General features: G+C 43.0%; 1 protein-coding gene across 3 annotated transcripts in view; it reads left to right on the forward strand.

Annotated features, from left to right (window-relative positions):
- Positions 1-12,913, forward strand: part of xpo6 (exportin 6) — an 83,832-nt gene that overhangs the window by 19,557 nt on the left and 51,362 nt on the right. For all 3 annotated transcript variants that reach the window (XM_078417970.1, XM_078417969.1, XM_078417971.1), the window contains exons 2-5: positions 5,135-5,225; positions 7,973-8,085; positions 8,807-9,004; positions 10,900-11,059. In XM_078417970.1, coding sequence (XP_078274096.1) covers positions 5,135-5,225; positions 7,973-8,085; positions 8,807-9,004; positions 10,900-11,059 — 562 coding nt within the window. The remainder of the gene's footprint in view (positions 1-5,134; positions 5,226-7,972; positions 8,086-8,806; positions 9,005-10,899; positions 11,060-12,913) is intronic.

Raw genomic sequence — 12,913 nt, forward strand, 5'->3', positions numbered from 1 at the left:
AGTCAGGGTTGTTGCAGAGTGAGTGGAGGGCTGCACGTTCAGGAGGGGAGAGGTTAGAGTGAGTCAGGGGAGTGGAGAATTTGAGGTGGTTATAACTGCAGTTTTTCAGACTGGAGTGTTCGCTTCCTATTTCATGTGTAATTCGCACAGACCACACTGTGATCATTTCACTCTGCATGAAATTAGCCCAGCTTCTCAAATGCCTGATGGCTGAGAAATGTCCAATGGTTGTGAAATGCAACTGCCTAGTTTGTAAATAACACTTGATATGCAGAAGTTGCAGAATGTTATAAACAGCTTTGGGGGAAGAAAGGAGGGTTTGAGTGTTGTAAATATGTCCATGCTTGAGAATCTTAACATGGCTCACTATTCTTTTGTCCTGGCACATTAAATTTTCTTGACTCCTAATGTAAAGTATTTTTCTTTTCATCTGTATTGCAATTAAACTACATTTTAACTGTGGTATTTTGGGGTAAGGCCAGCATTTATTGCCCTGGAGAATGTTAGTATGCCACCACCACAAACGGCTGCAGTACTTGGTAGAACCTTCAGCACAGACTGCTGTTGGCTCAGGAGTTACAGAAATTAGCAACAATTATTATAGTTCCAAATTTATCTACAGTACATGTAGTTGAGCACTTGCCATTCCTATGTTATTCTATTATGCTCTTCCAAGTAATGGAGATTACTGGTTTAAAACTTTGTTGTTAGAGGAGCCTTGGTGAGTTGCTTCATTGCAGCTGCAGTGTCACTGGCGAAGAGAATGTTTTGGCTGCACGATTGCCTGCAGCTTTAACCTGGATGATGAGTATTTGATATTGGTGGGACTCATTTATTATATAGCATGAAAGTGGTACCTTCAGCCCAAATACTATTCAGTTACATTCTTGATTTGTCTTATTCATTTGTAAGTTGGAATGGGCCTTTGTTTGCAGTGTCCAGTCTCTAACCTGCTCTTGTAGCCCTAGGTCACTGTTCTACAACACTTCCAGCTTAAGTAAGATTTGCTTTCCTAAAGTACATAAGAACCACCAGGGCAGGGTCGTAAGTCGAGCCATCTTCACCTGCAAATTCAGTGATCTTTCCCTACTGTCGGGTCCAAACTGGTTAGAATATAGAACAGTACAGCACTGGAACTGGCCCTTCGTCCTACAATACCTGTGCCAAATATGATGCCAAGACCAACTATTTTCTGCCTGCACATACTCCAGATTCCCTGCATATCCACATGCCTGTCCAAAAGTCTCTTAAATACCAGTATACTCAGTGCCCCGTCCAATGAAGACAAGCATATCATGTGCCTTCTTTAATACGGTTGTTTGATAATTCTATATGTTCAGTTATATTTACATTTCTTCAGTAAATGAAGCATCTGTACCGGTACCGCGAGATTATAGGCAGCAATCAAGTTGCCCAGCTGTGTAGCAAGTATCATTTACGCCAATGAAGTGCCAAAACCTGGTTGAGAATCCAATTGTCTTGAGCTCACTATTTTTGATACTAGACACCAGGTGCTGGAGTAACTTAGTGGCTCAGGCAACATTTGGATATGGATAGGTGACTTGAATCTGAGGAATTTTCCTATCCGAAACGTCGCCTGTCCATGTTCTCTAGAGATGCTGCCTGACCTGCTGAGTCACTCCAGTAGTGTCTTTCTTTGTAAACCAGCATCTGCAGTTCCTTGCATCTGCAAACATTTATAGTTTCAGAGGGCTTGACGGCCAAAAGCTCCAATATTGAGTTCTGTAATTCAGAACAGGGAGCTGAGGCCTCACAAACCAGGCCTTGCACCATGTGATGATGATACCAGCGTAGTGCAGTTGTGCTTCGATGCTGTTCGTGGTGTGCAGTCCCTAAGCTTGGAAATGCTCCCCTGCCAAGCACTGTTCAACTAGGTGGCTCATATCTATTGCTAAACTCCTATTAATCTAATGGTGTTCTGTTGTCATCTTCACCCTTGGAACTAATTTAATAGTTAATGTGAGCAAGATCCCAGAAATGTTGAGTAAACTTTGCAGAAGCCAGATGCATGTGATTCTGTAATCTAGCCAAATCTTGTTCTGTGAGGCTTCTCTGGTTTGTGTTTAAGGGATGGGTTAGACCAGGGGCCTCCAGACTTTTCAGCATAAGGGCCACATTATATATTTGGCACATTTTTGCAGGCCGTAGGAAAAAATAAAGAAATGTCAGTTTTATAAATGTAATGAACTAAAAAAAAAACTTAAGTGAAACAAATGGAAGAAATTCAAGCCACCTGGAGTACATGGCAGCTTCCAGCATACACTAGTAACACATGGAACATGTACGTTCTTACCTTGACAAAAACGCCAAAATGGTCAAATTTTGTGCTGTAAAAAATGGGGAAGAAGCTGGAGGATCCAGCGGAGGAAGAGGAACTGGGAGAAGGGCTGCAAAGCCAGCGGGAGAAGGGGAAACGCAGCCGGGAAGGGAGGCAGGAGAGCAAGGCCGAGAAGCAGAGGGATGCCAACCGGGGGGAGAAGAAGGAGTTGGAGAAGGAGGAAAGGACGGGGTTGAGCGAGCTGGGAGAGGAGCAGCGGGAAGATCCTGAGCCGAGGGGCCTGGAGGGTCTGCAGGGGCAGAAGCAGAGAGCGCTGGAGGTCGGCGACCCACCGGGGCCTGAGGGCGAAAGGCCCAGGGAGCCGTGCTCGTCCGCCTTGGAAGAGGAGGCGGTGGAAGAGGAGGAGGAACGGAGTGTCGAGCCCGACGAGGAGGAGTAAGAGGAGGCCGAGCAGCAGCGAGAGCTGGGCCGGGTGCTGGGCAAGGGCACTGCTCTGCTCGGCGGCCCCAGCCTCAAGGTGTTGAGCACGGGCCAAGTGGAAACGGAGCCTGGCTGATGGAGAGGGCGAGTGGGGAGAAGGGCTGGAGGGCCAGCAGGAGCAGCTGAAGAGCTGCAAGAAGCGAGGCACGTAGCAGGGGCGCCGAGTCTGGAGGAACGGGGAGAGGTGTCGGGACACTCGGAGCGCCGGGAGGGAGCCGGAGATATGCTGATGGGGGAAGCTGAGCTGCAGCACGGAACGTGTTAAAATCTCTTGGCCGGCCGGATAAAATCTCTTGGCCGGCCGGATAAAATCTCTTGGCCGGCCGGATAAAATCTCTTGGCCGGCCGGATAAAATCTCTTGGCCGGCCGGATAAAATCTCTTGGCCGGCCGGATAAAATCTCTTGGCCGGCCGGATAAAATCTCTTGGCCGGCCGGATAAAATCTCTTGGCCGGCCGGATAAAATCTCTTGGTGTGCTGAATGTGGCCCATGGGCCATAGTTTGGAGACCCCTGGTTTAGACAACACTAACATGGGCTGTTTGCGTTTAGTTGCATTGCCATGCCAAATGAGTAGGAACAGTGTGTGCCAGTGAAAGGTTTTCTGATGACTGCATGGTGGTATTCAGCCTCGCCCCAAATCTCTTCCCACTTTTGCAATGCACTCTAGCATTCAAGTAAGAAGGGAAATTTGCTCCCCTTTTGATGTGAAGAGGAAATGAGGTGTTAAACCTCAATTGAAAAAATAGTTTCATTTCAGACTTCTTTCTGGCAATGGGTTAAGTGTTCGAGTTTTTCAAAGTGCCTGACCTAATCAAAAGCTGGAATGCATTCATTCGTATGGCACATTGTAAGTGGCTTGAACATTAGTATGATTTGTGTGATTCTTCTCTTGATATAGTTTGAATTGTGAGGAGGTCGTCACTTCCCTTCTCTCTCTCCTTGTTTCTGCTGCCCCCCTTTCCCCAGCCAGTGTCAGTGAGGCCACATTCACACTGAAGTCTTCTGCTGAAAGGCAGATTTATCCAGGCGTGTTGTGGTATGCCCACTGTTTTGTGGTTTGTCTCTCCAGAATGTTTTTTTTTATTTCAATTGAAGATGGTGGCTATTCCTCTTGATTTGTTTTTTACTCTGATTCCACAAGAAACCAGGGTTCTCATTTAAAACTTTTCGGTGCATTCTCTAGTTGGCATAAAAAAATATTAAATCTGCATGGATGTGTAAAGGTGGTGAGTGGATGAGTAAATGAAGGAAAATACTTTGGGGATTGCTTATCCTTCATACATTTTAACTATGAGTTTATCCATGTGTGCTTTTAACTAAATGTTACCTGCTCAATACCATGTCGACTGAGCGCCTTGGCATGAGCTGTGACATTGATCCAGTCCTCAGAATTAAAGTGAAATCTTAGCAAATTGTGCAGTCTGTTTGCGCAATAGATAGTTTTCCAATATGCTGCTACTCCAGACCATATAGAGAGTTGTGAGTAAAATTGGGGCATTGTTGATGGTAGATGAATGACCCCAGCTTTCTGATAAAGCTTTTCAGCTTTTGGATATGGTCAGGATCAATAATATAGGTTGCAATTCTTGCAGAAATTTTAGAATCGTCAAGTTGCACAGCACAGAAACAGGCCCTTCAGCCACCATGTCTATGCTGCCCATCATACCTGTCTATACTAATCTCACGCGTGCATTAATTCCATATTTCTCTATGCCTTGCTCAATTATGTACCTGTCAAGATGCCATAAATCTTGATGATTATCTCAAACGGTTGTAACTATTTGCTCATTTCACTTGTATTCCAAGTGTTCCAAAATTCCAAAAGACCCTGCCTCCATATTTTGTCACGCCTCAAATTCTTAAGTCAACTGCAGGTCATCCTCAGATTACATATCTTCTGACTTGTGTACATGGGAAGAGGTGTTTGGGAGAGGGACAGAGTGGATTTGCTGGCTACTGCGGGGCTGCTAGCATCTTCTGCCATGTGGGAATTTGGTTCATAGTAATATCTGAATGATTGCGTTAACACCCTGGTTACCCTTGGTTGGGCTATGTTTTTAAATCTATAACCGGATGACTGCATTTCCAATTTGCAACCTGTTTAGATTATGAACAGCTCTCAGGAACACACTTCACCATGTGGAGGATGGTGTTGCCTAATCTCTATTTTCTAGTTTAAATCTTCCAAACTCATCTGAACTTGCCAATAAGCACCATCCATCTTTGTTTCAGGCACTGTTTAAGAGATATGCATTGTCCTACATAATGTACATTGGGAGGTTTTTTGAATAATTCTCAATAACTCAGCTTGCACTCTAGATAGCTCCATGCACTTACTGTTTGTTTTCCCCAGGCATCTGAAGAGGCTTCTCTGCGTGCGCTGGAGAGTCTTATGACTGAATTTTTCCACAGCTGCACGACAAATGAACGGAAAAGGGAAATCGGTAAGTGCCTGGAGATGTCAGATGATTCTAGCTCATGTCACATTCTTCGGGAGTTCTGATAATCTGACGGGTTACTTCGTATATAAAGAAACCTACACTATCAGCCTGTTTTGGATGATGATGTCTTTCCTGTCTGGCAGCTGCTGTGATACTAACAAGTGCTTGTTGTGAACAGAAAACATGCCTTGGTGTGTGGAAAGTTCAGGAGGTGGGGCAGCATCTGATGTACAGTTATTGTTCCGGGTCAGTAATCTTTCATCAACTATGTCAGCAATAAACTGGTTGCGATAGAAAAAGGAGAGAAAAGAACGGGGTGGATGATCTATGATTAAATGACAGAAAGAAGACGGCCAAGAAAAATGGGTTTAAAATCATGATCTACATTTTCTGGTTCTGATGAAAGATCATTGCTCTGAAATGTTTAACTGTGTTTCCCTCTCTACAGATGCTGCCTGACCTGCTGAGTGCTGACAACATTTCTGTTTTTGTTTCAGATTTCTTATGTCTGCAGTTTGTGTCTTGTTAATTACGTTTGAGGAAACTAGGTAACAGGGTGGTGCAGCAGGTAGTTCCAGCAATCTAGGTTCATCCCTGGCTTCGGATGCTGTCTCTGTGGAGTTTGCATGTTCTCCCTATAGAAACAGAAATTTAGAAAAATAGGTGCAGGAGTATGCCATTCAACATGATCATAGCTGATCACCTAAAATCAATACCCCATTCCTGCTTTCTCCCCACATCCTTTGATTCCTTTAGCCCCAAGAGCAAAATCTAACACTCTCTTGAAAACATTCAGAGAATTGGCCTCCACTGCCTTCTGTGGCGGAGAATTCCACAGATTCACAATTCTCTGGGTGAAGAAGTTTTTCCTCGTCTCAGTCCTAAATGGCCTACCCCTTATTCTTAAACTGTCACCCCTGGTTCTGGACACCCCCAACATCGAGAACATTTTTCCGGCATCTACCCTGTCCAATCCTTTAAGAATTTTATATGTTTCTATAAGATCCCCTCTCATACTTCTAAATTCCAGTGAATACAAGCCCAGCCGACCCATTCTTTCATCATATGTCAGTCCTGCCTTCCTGGGAATTAACTTGATGAACCTACACTGCACTCCCTCAATAGCAATAATGTCCTTCCTCAAATTAGGAGACCAAAATTGCACACAATACTCCAGGTGCAGTTTCACCAGGTCCCTGTACAACTGCAGTAGGACCTCCTTGCTCCGAAACTCAAATCCTCTCGCAATGAAGGCCAACATGCCATTAGCTTTCTTCACTGTCTGCTGTACCTGCGTGCTTACTTTTAGTGACTGATGTACAAGCACACCCAGGTCCCGTTGCACCTCCCCTTTTCTTAATCTGACACCATTCAGATAATCTGCCTTCCTATTCTTGCCACCAAAGTGGATAACCTCACATTAATCCACATTATCCTTCATCTGCCCACTCATCCAACCTATCCAAGTCACCCTGCAGTCTCATAGCATCCTCATTGCAGCTCACACTGCCACCCAGCTTTGTGTCGACCACAAATTTGGAGATATTACATTTAATTCCCTCGTCTAAATCGTTAATATATACTAGACCAAGTGGACCCATTGGGCCTAAACCTCTCCTGTTTTGGTGTAGCACCCTCTACTCCCCTCCCCCTCCCCCCTTTTTGCATTTCATCCATGCGGTGTTTAAATCTTTGCCATTGCATCTCCACCGTCAACCCTTTAAGTACAATTTGTCCGTCTATCCTAGCCAATTTTCCCATCTCATACCTTCAAAGTCTCCTTTCTTTAAGTTCAGCATCCTAGTCTCTGAATTAACCGTGTCACTTTCCATCCTAATGCAGAATCCCACCATATTGTGGCCACTGTTGCCCAAGGGGCTTTGCACAAAAGATCGCTAACTAATCCTTCCTCATTACACAATACCCAGTCTAGGATGGCCTGTCCTCTAGTCGGTTCTTCTACATATTGGTTTAAAAAACCATCCTGTATACATTCCAGGAAATCCTCCTCAACGCTGCTTCCAATATGGTTGGCCCAATCTATATGTAGATTAAAGTCACCCATGATAACTATGATTGTATTTCTTTCTCCTGGTGCTCTAGTTTCCTCCCACATCTCAAGGACTGTAAATTACCCCTCATGTAGGTGGATGCTGGGAGAATCAGGATGGAGTTGATTGGCATATAAAAAATAGTCAGCAGGGATATATTCGGGGAATAGGATTGGCTGAGAACAGACATAGACTCAATGGGCTTAATGGCCCTCAAGATAGTAATGAATTATAGTATGAAATGACATTGTGAGTTTACTAAATTGTAAGACGCTTCGACTGGAGGAAATATTTGGAAACCTTATGAATCTGGGATGGAGGAAAATGATCCATGAAAATAGAATAGATAATAGAGAGGAATGGTAGAGCAGTAAGGCTCGGAATACATTCTCCAATATTATCTTGGAAGGTGGTGTTGTTGCTCATTGATGTTCACCCATGTAACCACCATAGTCTCCAGTGACTGCATTCCTGTATGTTAATTCTCTTTGTTAACAGTGTATTCACCAGACTTTGTCTTCATCTAAACTTCTTTCCCATTCTGTCTTTCTAGGTTTTACACACTATTTGCATTTGCCTACCTGTTCATTGGTTAATCTGCTTCAAAACTACTGGCTGGGCTATTGTGATGGGGATGTGTCATATCTCTTTGTCTTGTGTCAAATGCTTGCCTCACTGTGAATATTCTTTATCCTACAGAAGAGTTGTTGAATAATTTTGCACAACAGATTGGAGCATGGCAGCATTGTATTTACTTCTTATCCAACACTCGCAATGAGTACGTCATGATGTACAACTTGACTGTGTTTGAGGTGAGTTTAGACTGTTGGCCATACACCACAGAGATGTGCAATAGCCCTTTCTCTCCAAAGGAAATCTGTTGAAGTGTAAGGTCATTGGGTAACCTGGGCCTGATTATTGATTAGTTACGTTGCAAAAGGAAAAAATTATGTGCGAGTTACAAAATGGGGCCTGGGGATTGTGAAAGAAGGGGGAAAGAGATCTTCTGAAATAGATGATGTCTCTGGTGTAGATAATAACAAATCATTTGGTATAAAATGGCGGATTCATTTTATTTTACAGTACTATGGATAAAGGTGTACAAGGTCATTTCAGTTACACCAGTACCAATAGTGCATTTAATGCACAAAATGTTCCACAGCACTATACAATTCTCTGGATGCTTTCAAGAGAGTTAGATAGAGCTCTTAATGATAGCGGGGTCAGGGGGTATGGGGAGAGGGCAGAAACGGGGTACTGATTGTGGATGATCAGCCATGATCACATTGAATGGCTCGAAGGGCTGAATGGCCTACTCCTGATGGCACCTATTGTTTATTGTCTATAAAAGCATCCTTAAATGGGACAGCGGATAATGAAGTTGCTAGTAATGCTACTCTGTAGTAGCACCTTGTGATGTTTGCATATTTTCATGTAAGGTCATGGCACATAAGTTATTTATACATATTTTACGTAGGTTAGAGGTTTGTATAAATTTTATATTTGAAAATCCCATTGCTCTTTCCCATCCAGAACCTGATTAATAAGATGTGGCTGGGAGTTCCTTCTCAGGACAAGATGGAGATTCGAAGCTGCCTACCTAAGCTTCTGTTGGCACACCACAAGACAATGCCATACTTCATCCGCAACAAGTTATGCAAAGTAATTGTGGATATCGGTCGGCAGGACTGGCCAATGTTTTACCATGACTTCTTCTCCAGCACGTTGCAGGTAAAGGGGAGAAATGAAACGCGCTCCCTCGATATGCCTGCACCTGTAATTACTGGTCAAAAAGGCAATCATTATTTTGTGTGTGGGTAATTTATTATGAGAAACTGCTTCCTTGTTTCTCTCCTAAATGACCTCGCCAAAGGAATGTCTCCATATTCTAAATTTCCATACAAGAGGAAATATCTTCTACACTCTATGGAATTGATTGACTATTTAAAACTTTAATTAAATTGTCTTGCAACCTTCAAGTTCAAGTGATGGGAAGTTAAGTGTGTGCAGCTTGTCCTCGTAATTTAACCTTAGTATCGTTCTGCTGAATTTGCCCTATAATGTATCCAAAATCAGTGTCTCCTTCAGGTCTGGATAAAGTCATAGTTATACTGCAGTGAAACAGGCCCTTCGCCCTACTTTGTCCAAGCAAATTGCCTAAATGAGTTAGTCCTATTCACCTGTGCTTGGCCCATGTCCCTCTAAAGCTTTCCTATCCATGTACTAGTTTGCGTGACTTTTAAATGTTGTTATAGTACCTACCTCAACTACTTCCTCTGGAGACCCATCCATATACCCACCACCCTCTGTGTGAAAAGGATGCCACTTGGGTTCTTTTTAAATATTCCCCTCTCACCTTGAATTTGTATCTTCTAGTTTTAGATCCCCCTACCCTGGGGGAAAGCTTCCTATGCGCATAGCCTATTCGGACACCCACCCCTCCCCCTTCCAGATCAACCCCAGTGACCTCCTTGTAAATCTTTCTTGCTTCCTTTACAGTTTAATGGCATCCTCCCTGAAGCAGATGTTCAAAACTGAACGTGGCCATCAAGATGGCATCTGAAGAGATATCTGAACTGCAGAATTGATCCTTTTTTGTATTTTTTCGTGTAGACTCATAGACATAGAACTGAAACTGGCCCTTTGGCCCAGGGAATCTGCACCCACCATCAGTCTCCATTTATACTAACCATACATAAAAACCCACTTTTCTTCTTGAAATGGAAGTTAGACATTGGGCGGCACGGTAGCGCAGCGGTAGAGTTGCTGCTTTACAGCGAATGCAGCGCCGGAGACTCAGGTTCGATCCTGACTACGGGTGCTGCACTGTAAGGAGTTTGTACGTTCTCCCCGTGACCTGCGTGGGTTTTCTCCGAGATCTTCGGTTTCCTCCCACACTCCAAAGACGTACAGGTATGTAGGTTAATTGGCTGGGTAAATGTAAAAATTGTCCCTAGTGGGTGTAGGATAGTGTTAATGTACGGGGATCGCTGGGCGGCACGGACTTGGTGGGCCGAAAAGGCCTGTTTCCGGCTGTATATATATGATATGATATATGATGATATATTTTCAAAAACAAATCTGGGTGTTGTTACTTCTAACTTTATTATTTGAACTGACAGGTAAAACTGCCAATTACCTGCCAATGTGTTGCAGGCAGTTCTGCTAATACATAATTATTATCTTCCTAAGAAACCTTGAGTTATAGAAAGTCAAGTTAGAAAAGCAATATGTCAATAAGGGACAGGGGGTCAGGGGGCTGTAGCGTTTCTGATTCAAAATAGTTATTTTCTCCGCACAGGATTTCAAAAAATAATGGTCTTAGTAGCTAGTTGTAGTTTAAGTTCATTATTCCAGTTGACACTTTAGCGTTTCCTATCATGGTTAGCCACATCCTTATTGCCTGTTGTCGGGAACTTTTAGTTTGCAGCTGATAAAGTTAACATTAGGTTGTTTCCAAGACACTTTGATTTGCAAGAAGGTGTGGTATTTTGTCAAGTGAGCTTTGTATTCTATTGAGATGAATTAGTAATGTACATCATTTAGATCCGGTAATCTTTGATGTTCTAGCCTCTATTGCCTGTTTATCTTATTCTGCCATAAATTAAAATGTCTTCCCACTTCAGTTAATCCAGGCTCCTTCCACCACGCCTTTGGGTCTAATCATGTTGAAGACTACCTCGGAGGAGTTGGCGTACCCACGGGAGGACCTCAGTGTGGCACGGAAGGAGGAACTCCGAAAACTGCTGCTGGATCAGGTGCCAGCAGTGTTGGGTCTTCTCACAGGTCAGTATCAGAGCGGAGGTGGTAGAGCAATTCTCTAGGTCCTCCATTTCTGACTGGATAAATTAATGTAGCCAAATTACAATTAAAACACAAAGTAATTGTGCTATAACACCAGGATAAGCGCTCAACTAAGAAAATCAAGCCCAACGCCAAAGTACTATCTAAACTTGTACCAACTTATGATAAAGACAATCACTAACTCTAAATGTAATAAACAGCTATTTTCATGTTAACAAGCTCATTAAAAAAACTGATCGTGTAAGTACAAGTATATCATTGGGGTTATCAAGTGGGCACCTCCTTTGGTGTATCGTTGGCTCACGACACCTCGGGATGGCTCAACAGTTAGTTCTGGCGTCCCAGAACAACCCCCCTCAATACCACCTGTCAGTATCTACTAAATAAAGGAAACTGATGACTATTAAATCACTATAACAAATGCTAAACACCTGCATCCTATCTTCCACTTATCCTAGCCCATCATTAAACTCGTAACACCACAAATATCAACCTTGCATAAAACCGTGATACGCTTACACAGACTACACTTTCAAAGAAATACACATACTGCATGTTATATATGTTCTTTCTACCCCCAACTGACACGATTTCCTTTCCACCAAATCCACCTACTGTCCTGCTCTGCTGCCTCTGAGATCTGCTTTACGGCCTGATGCAAACACTGTCCGCAAATTCCTAGCTCTCCAATAGCGACGTGCTTGATCTCGCTATGAAACCTCTACAACTCACCTCTACCTGACATACTCTTGCTCTCCATCCTCACTGCTCAACTTCTGCTGCCAACTATATATCTAAGCTTTTTCCTTTCATAAGCCTCATCCACTTTCTCCCAAGTCAGTTCTGTAAAATACACTATCCGCTGACTAACTGAACATAACACTAGATCAGGCCTCAAACTAGTAGTAATTATTTCCTGCGGAACAAGCTTTCCTCCTAAATCTACCCGCATCTCCCAATCATTGGCTGCCCGTAACTGGCCTAACTCGTACCTTTCTGAAAACTTCCCTCCTTTCCCTTTTTCTCCTTCGTGAACAAAATGAATTGCTACACTCTCAGTCCTGTTGCCTACTGAATTCACTTGTGCTCTCCTCTTCTCAATTGCTGCAGCTATGCACTTTAAGACCTGGTTATACCGCCAAGTATACTGACCCTGAGAAAGATTAGTCCTGCATCCTGACAAAATATCCCTCAACGTTGCCACCTCTGAACACGCCGGGTCCCCACTATCCAAGTGTCAGCCAAATTTATCCGTTCAACTTCTGAAAATCATCTCGGGGGGGGTTTCCATATTTTCTCATGCATGAATAAAAATACATCATGAAATATTTAAGGGAGTCCAAATAAATTTGGTTTCATAAATTTTCATAAATAGATTTTGTCATTTTCCTAGTTATGTAGGTGTATCAAATGTATAAAACATGGGAATTATAACTCTTATATTTTCAAATCATTCACGTTTTAGTAGTGTTTTGTGGTGGTGGGAATGTATCTGGCAGTCACTTGTGTACCACTTTACCTCGTGTAATAGAATAATTGATCTCAGCCAAAGAAACCTACTGGTATTTCATCTCATTGCTGTTTTTGGAGATTCTTTATATCAAATGATTACCATTTTTTACAGAATGAATGGGATTGTAATTCATCCCGTTAAACAGTGTGGGAGACTCCACAATACACAAGTCTAGGCAAGTGAGAATTCCCTTCCACTTCCACCCCAACATCAGACAATAAAGGCATGTTGTCGAGTTTTTAGAAACTTCATTGAATGACTGGAAAATCGGGGGGAAAATAGATTTTCAGTAATCTAGAAAGGAGTATTTGAAAACTGATCAG

The sequence above is a fragment of the Rhinoraja longicauda genome, chromosome 21, assembly GCF_053455715.1.
Source record: "Rhinoraja longicauda isolate Sanriku21f chromosome 21, sRhiLon1.1, whole genome shotgun sequence".
Lineage (NCBI taxonomy): Eukaryota > Metazoa > Chordata > Chondrichthyes > Rajiformes > Arhynchobatidae > Rhinoraja > Rhinoraja longicauda.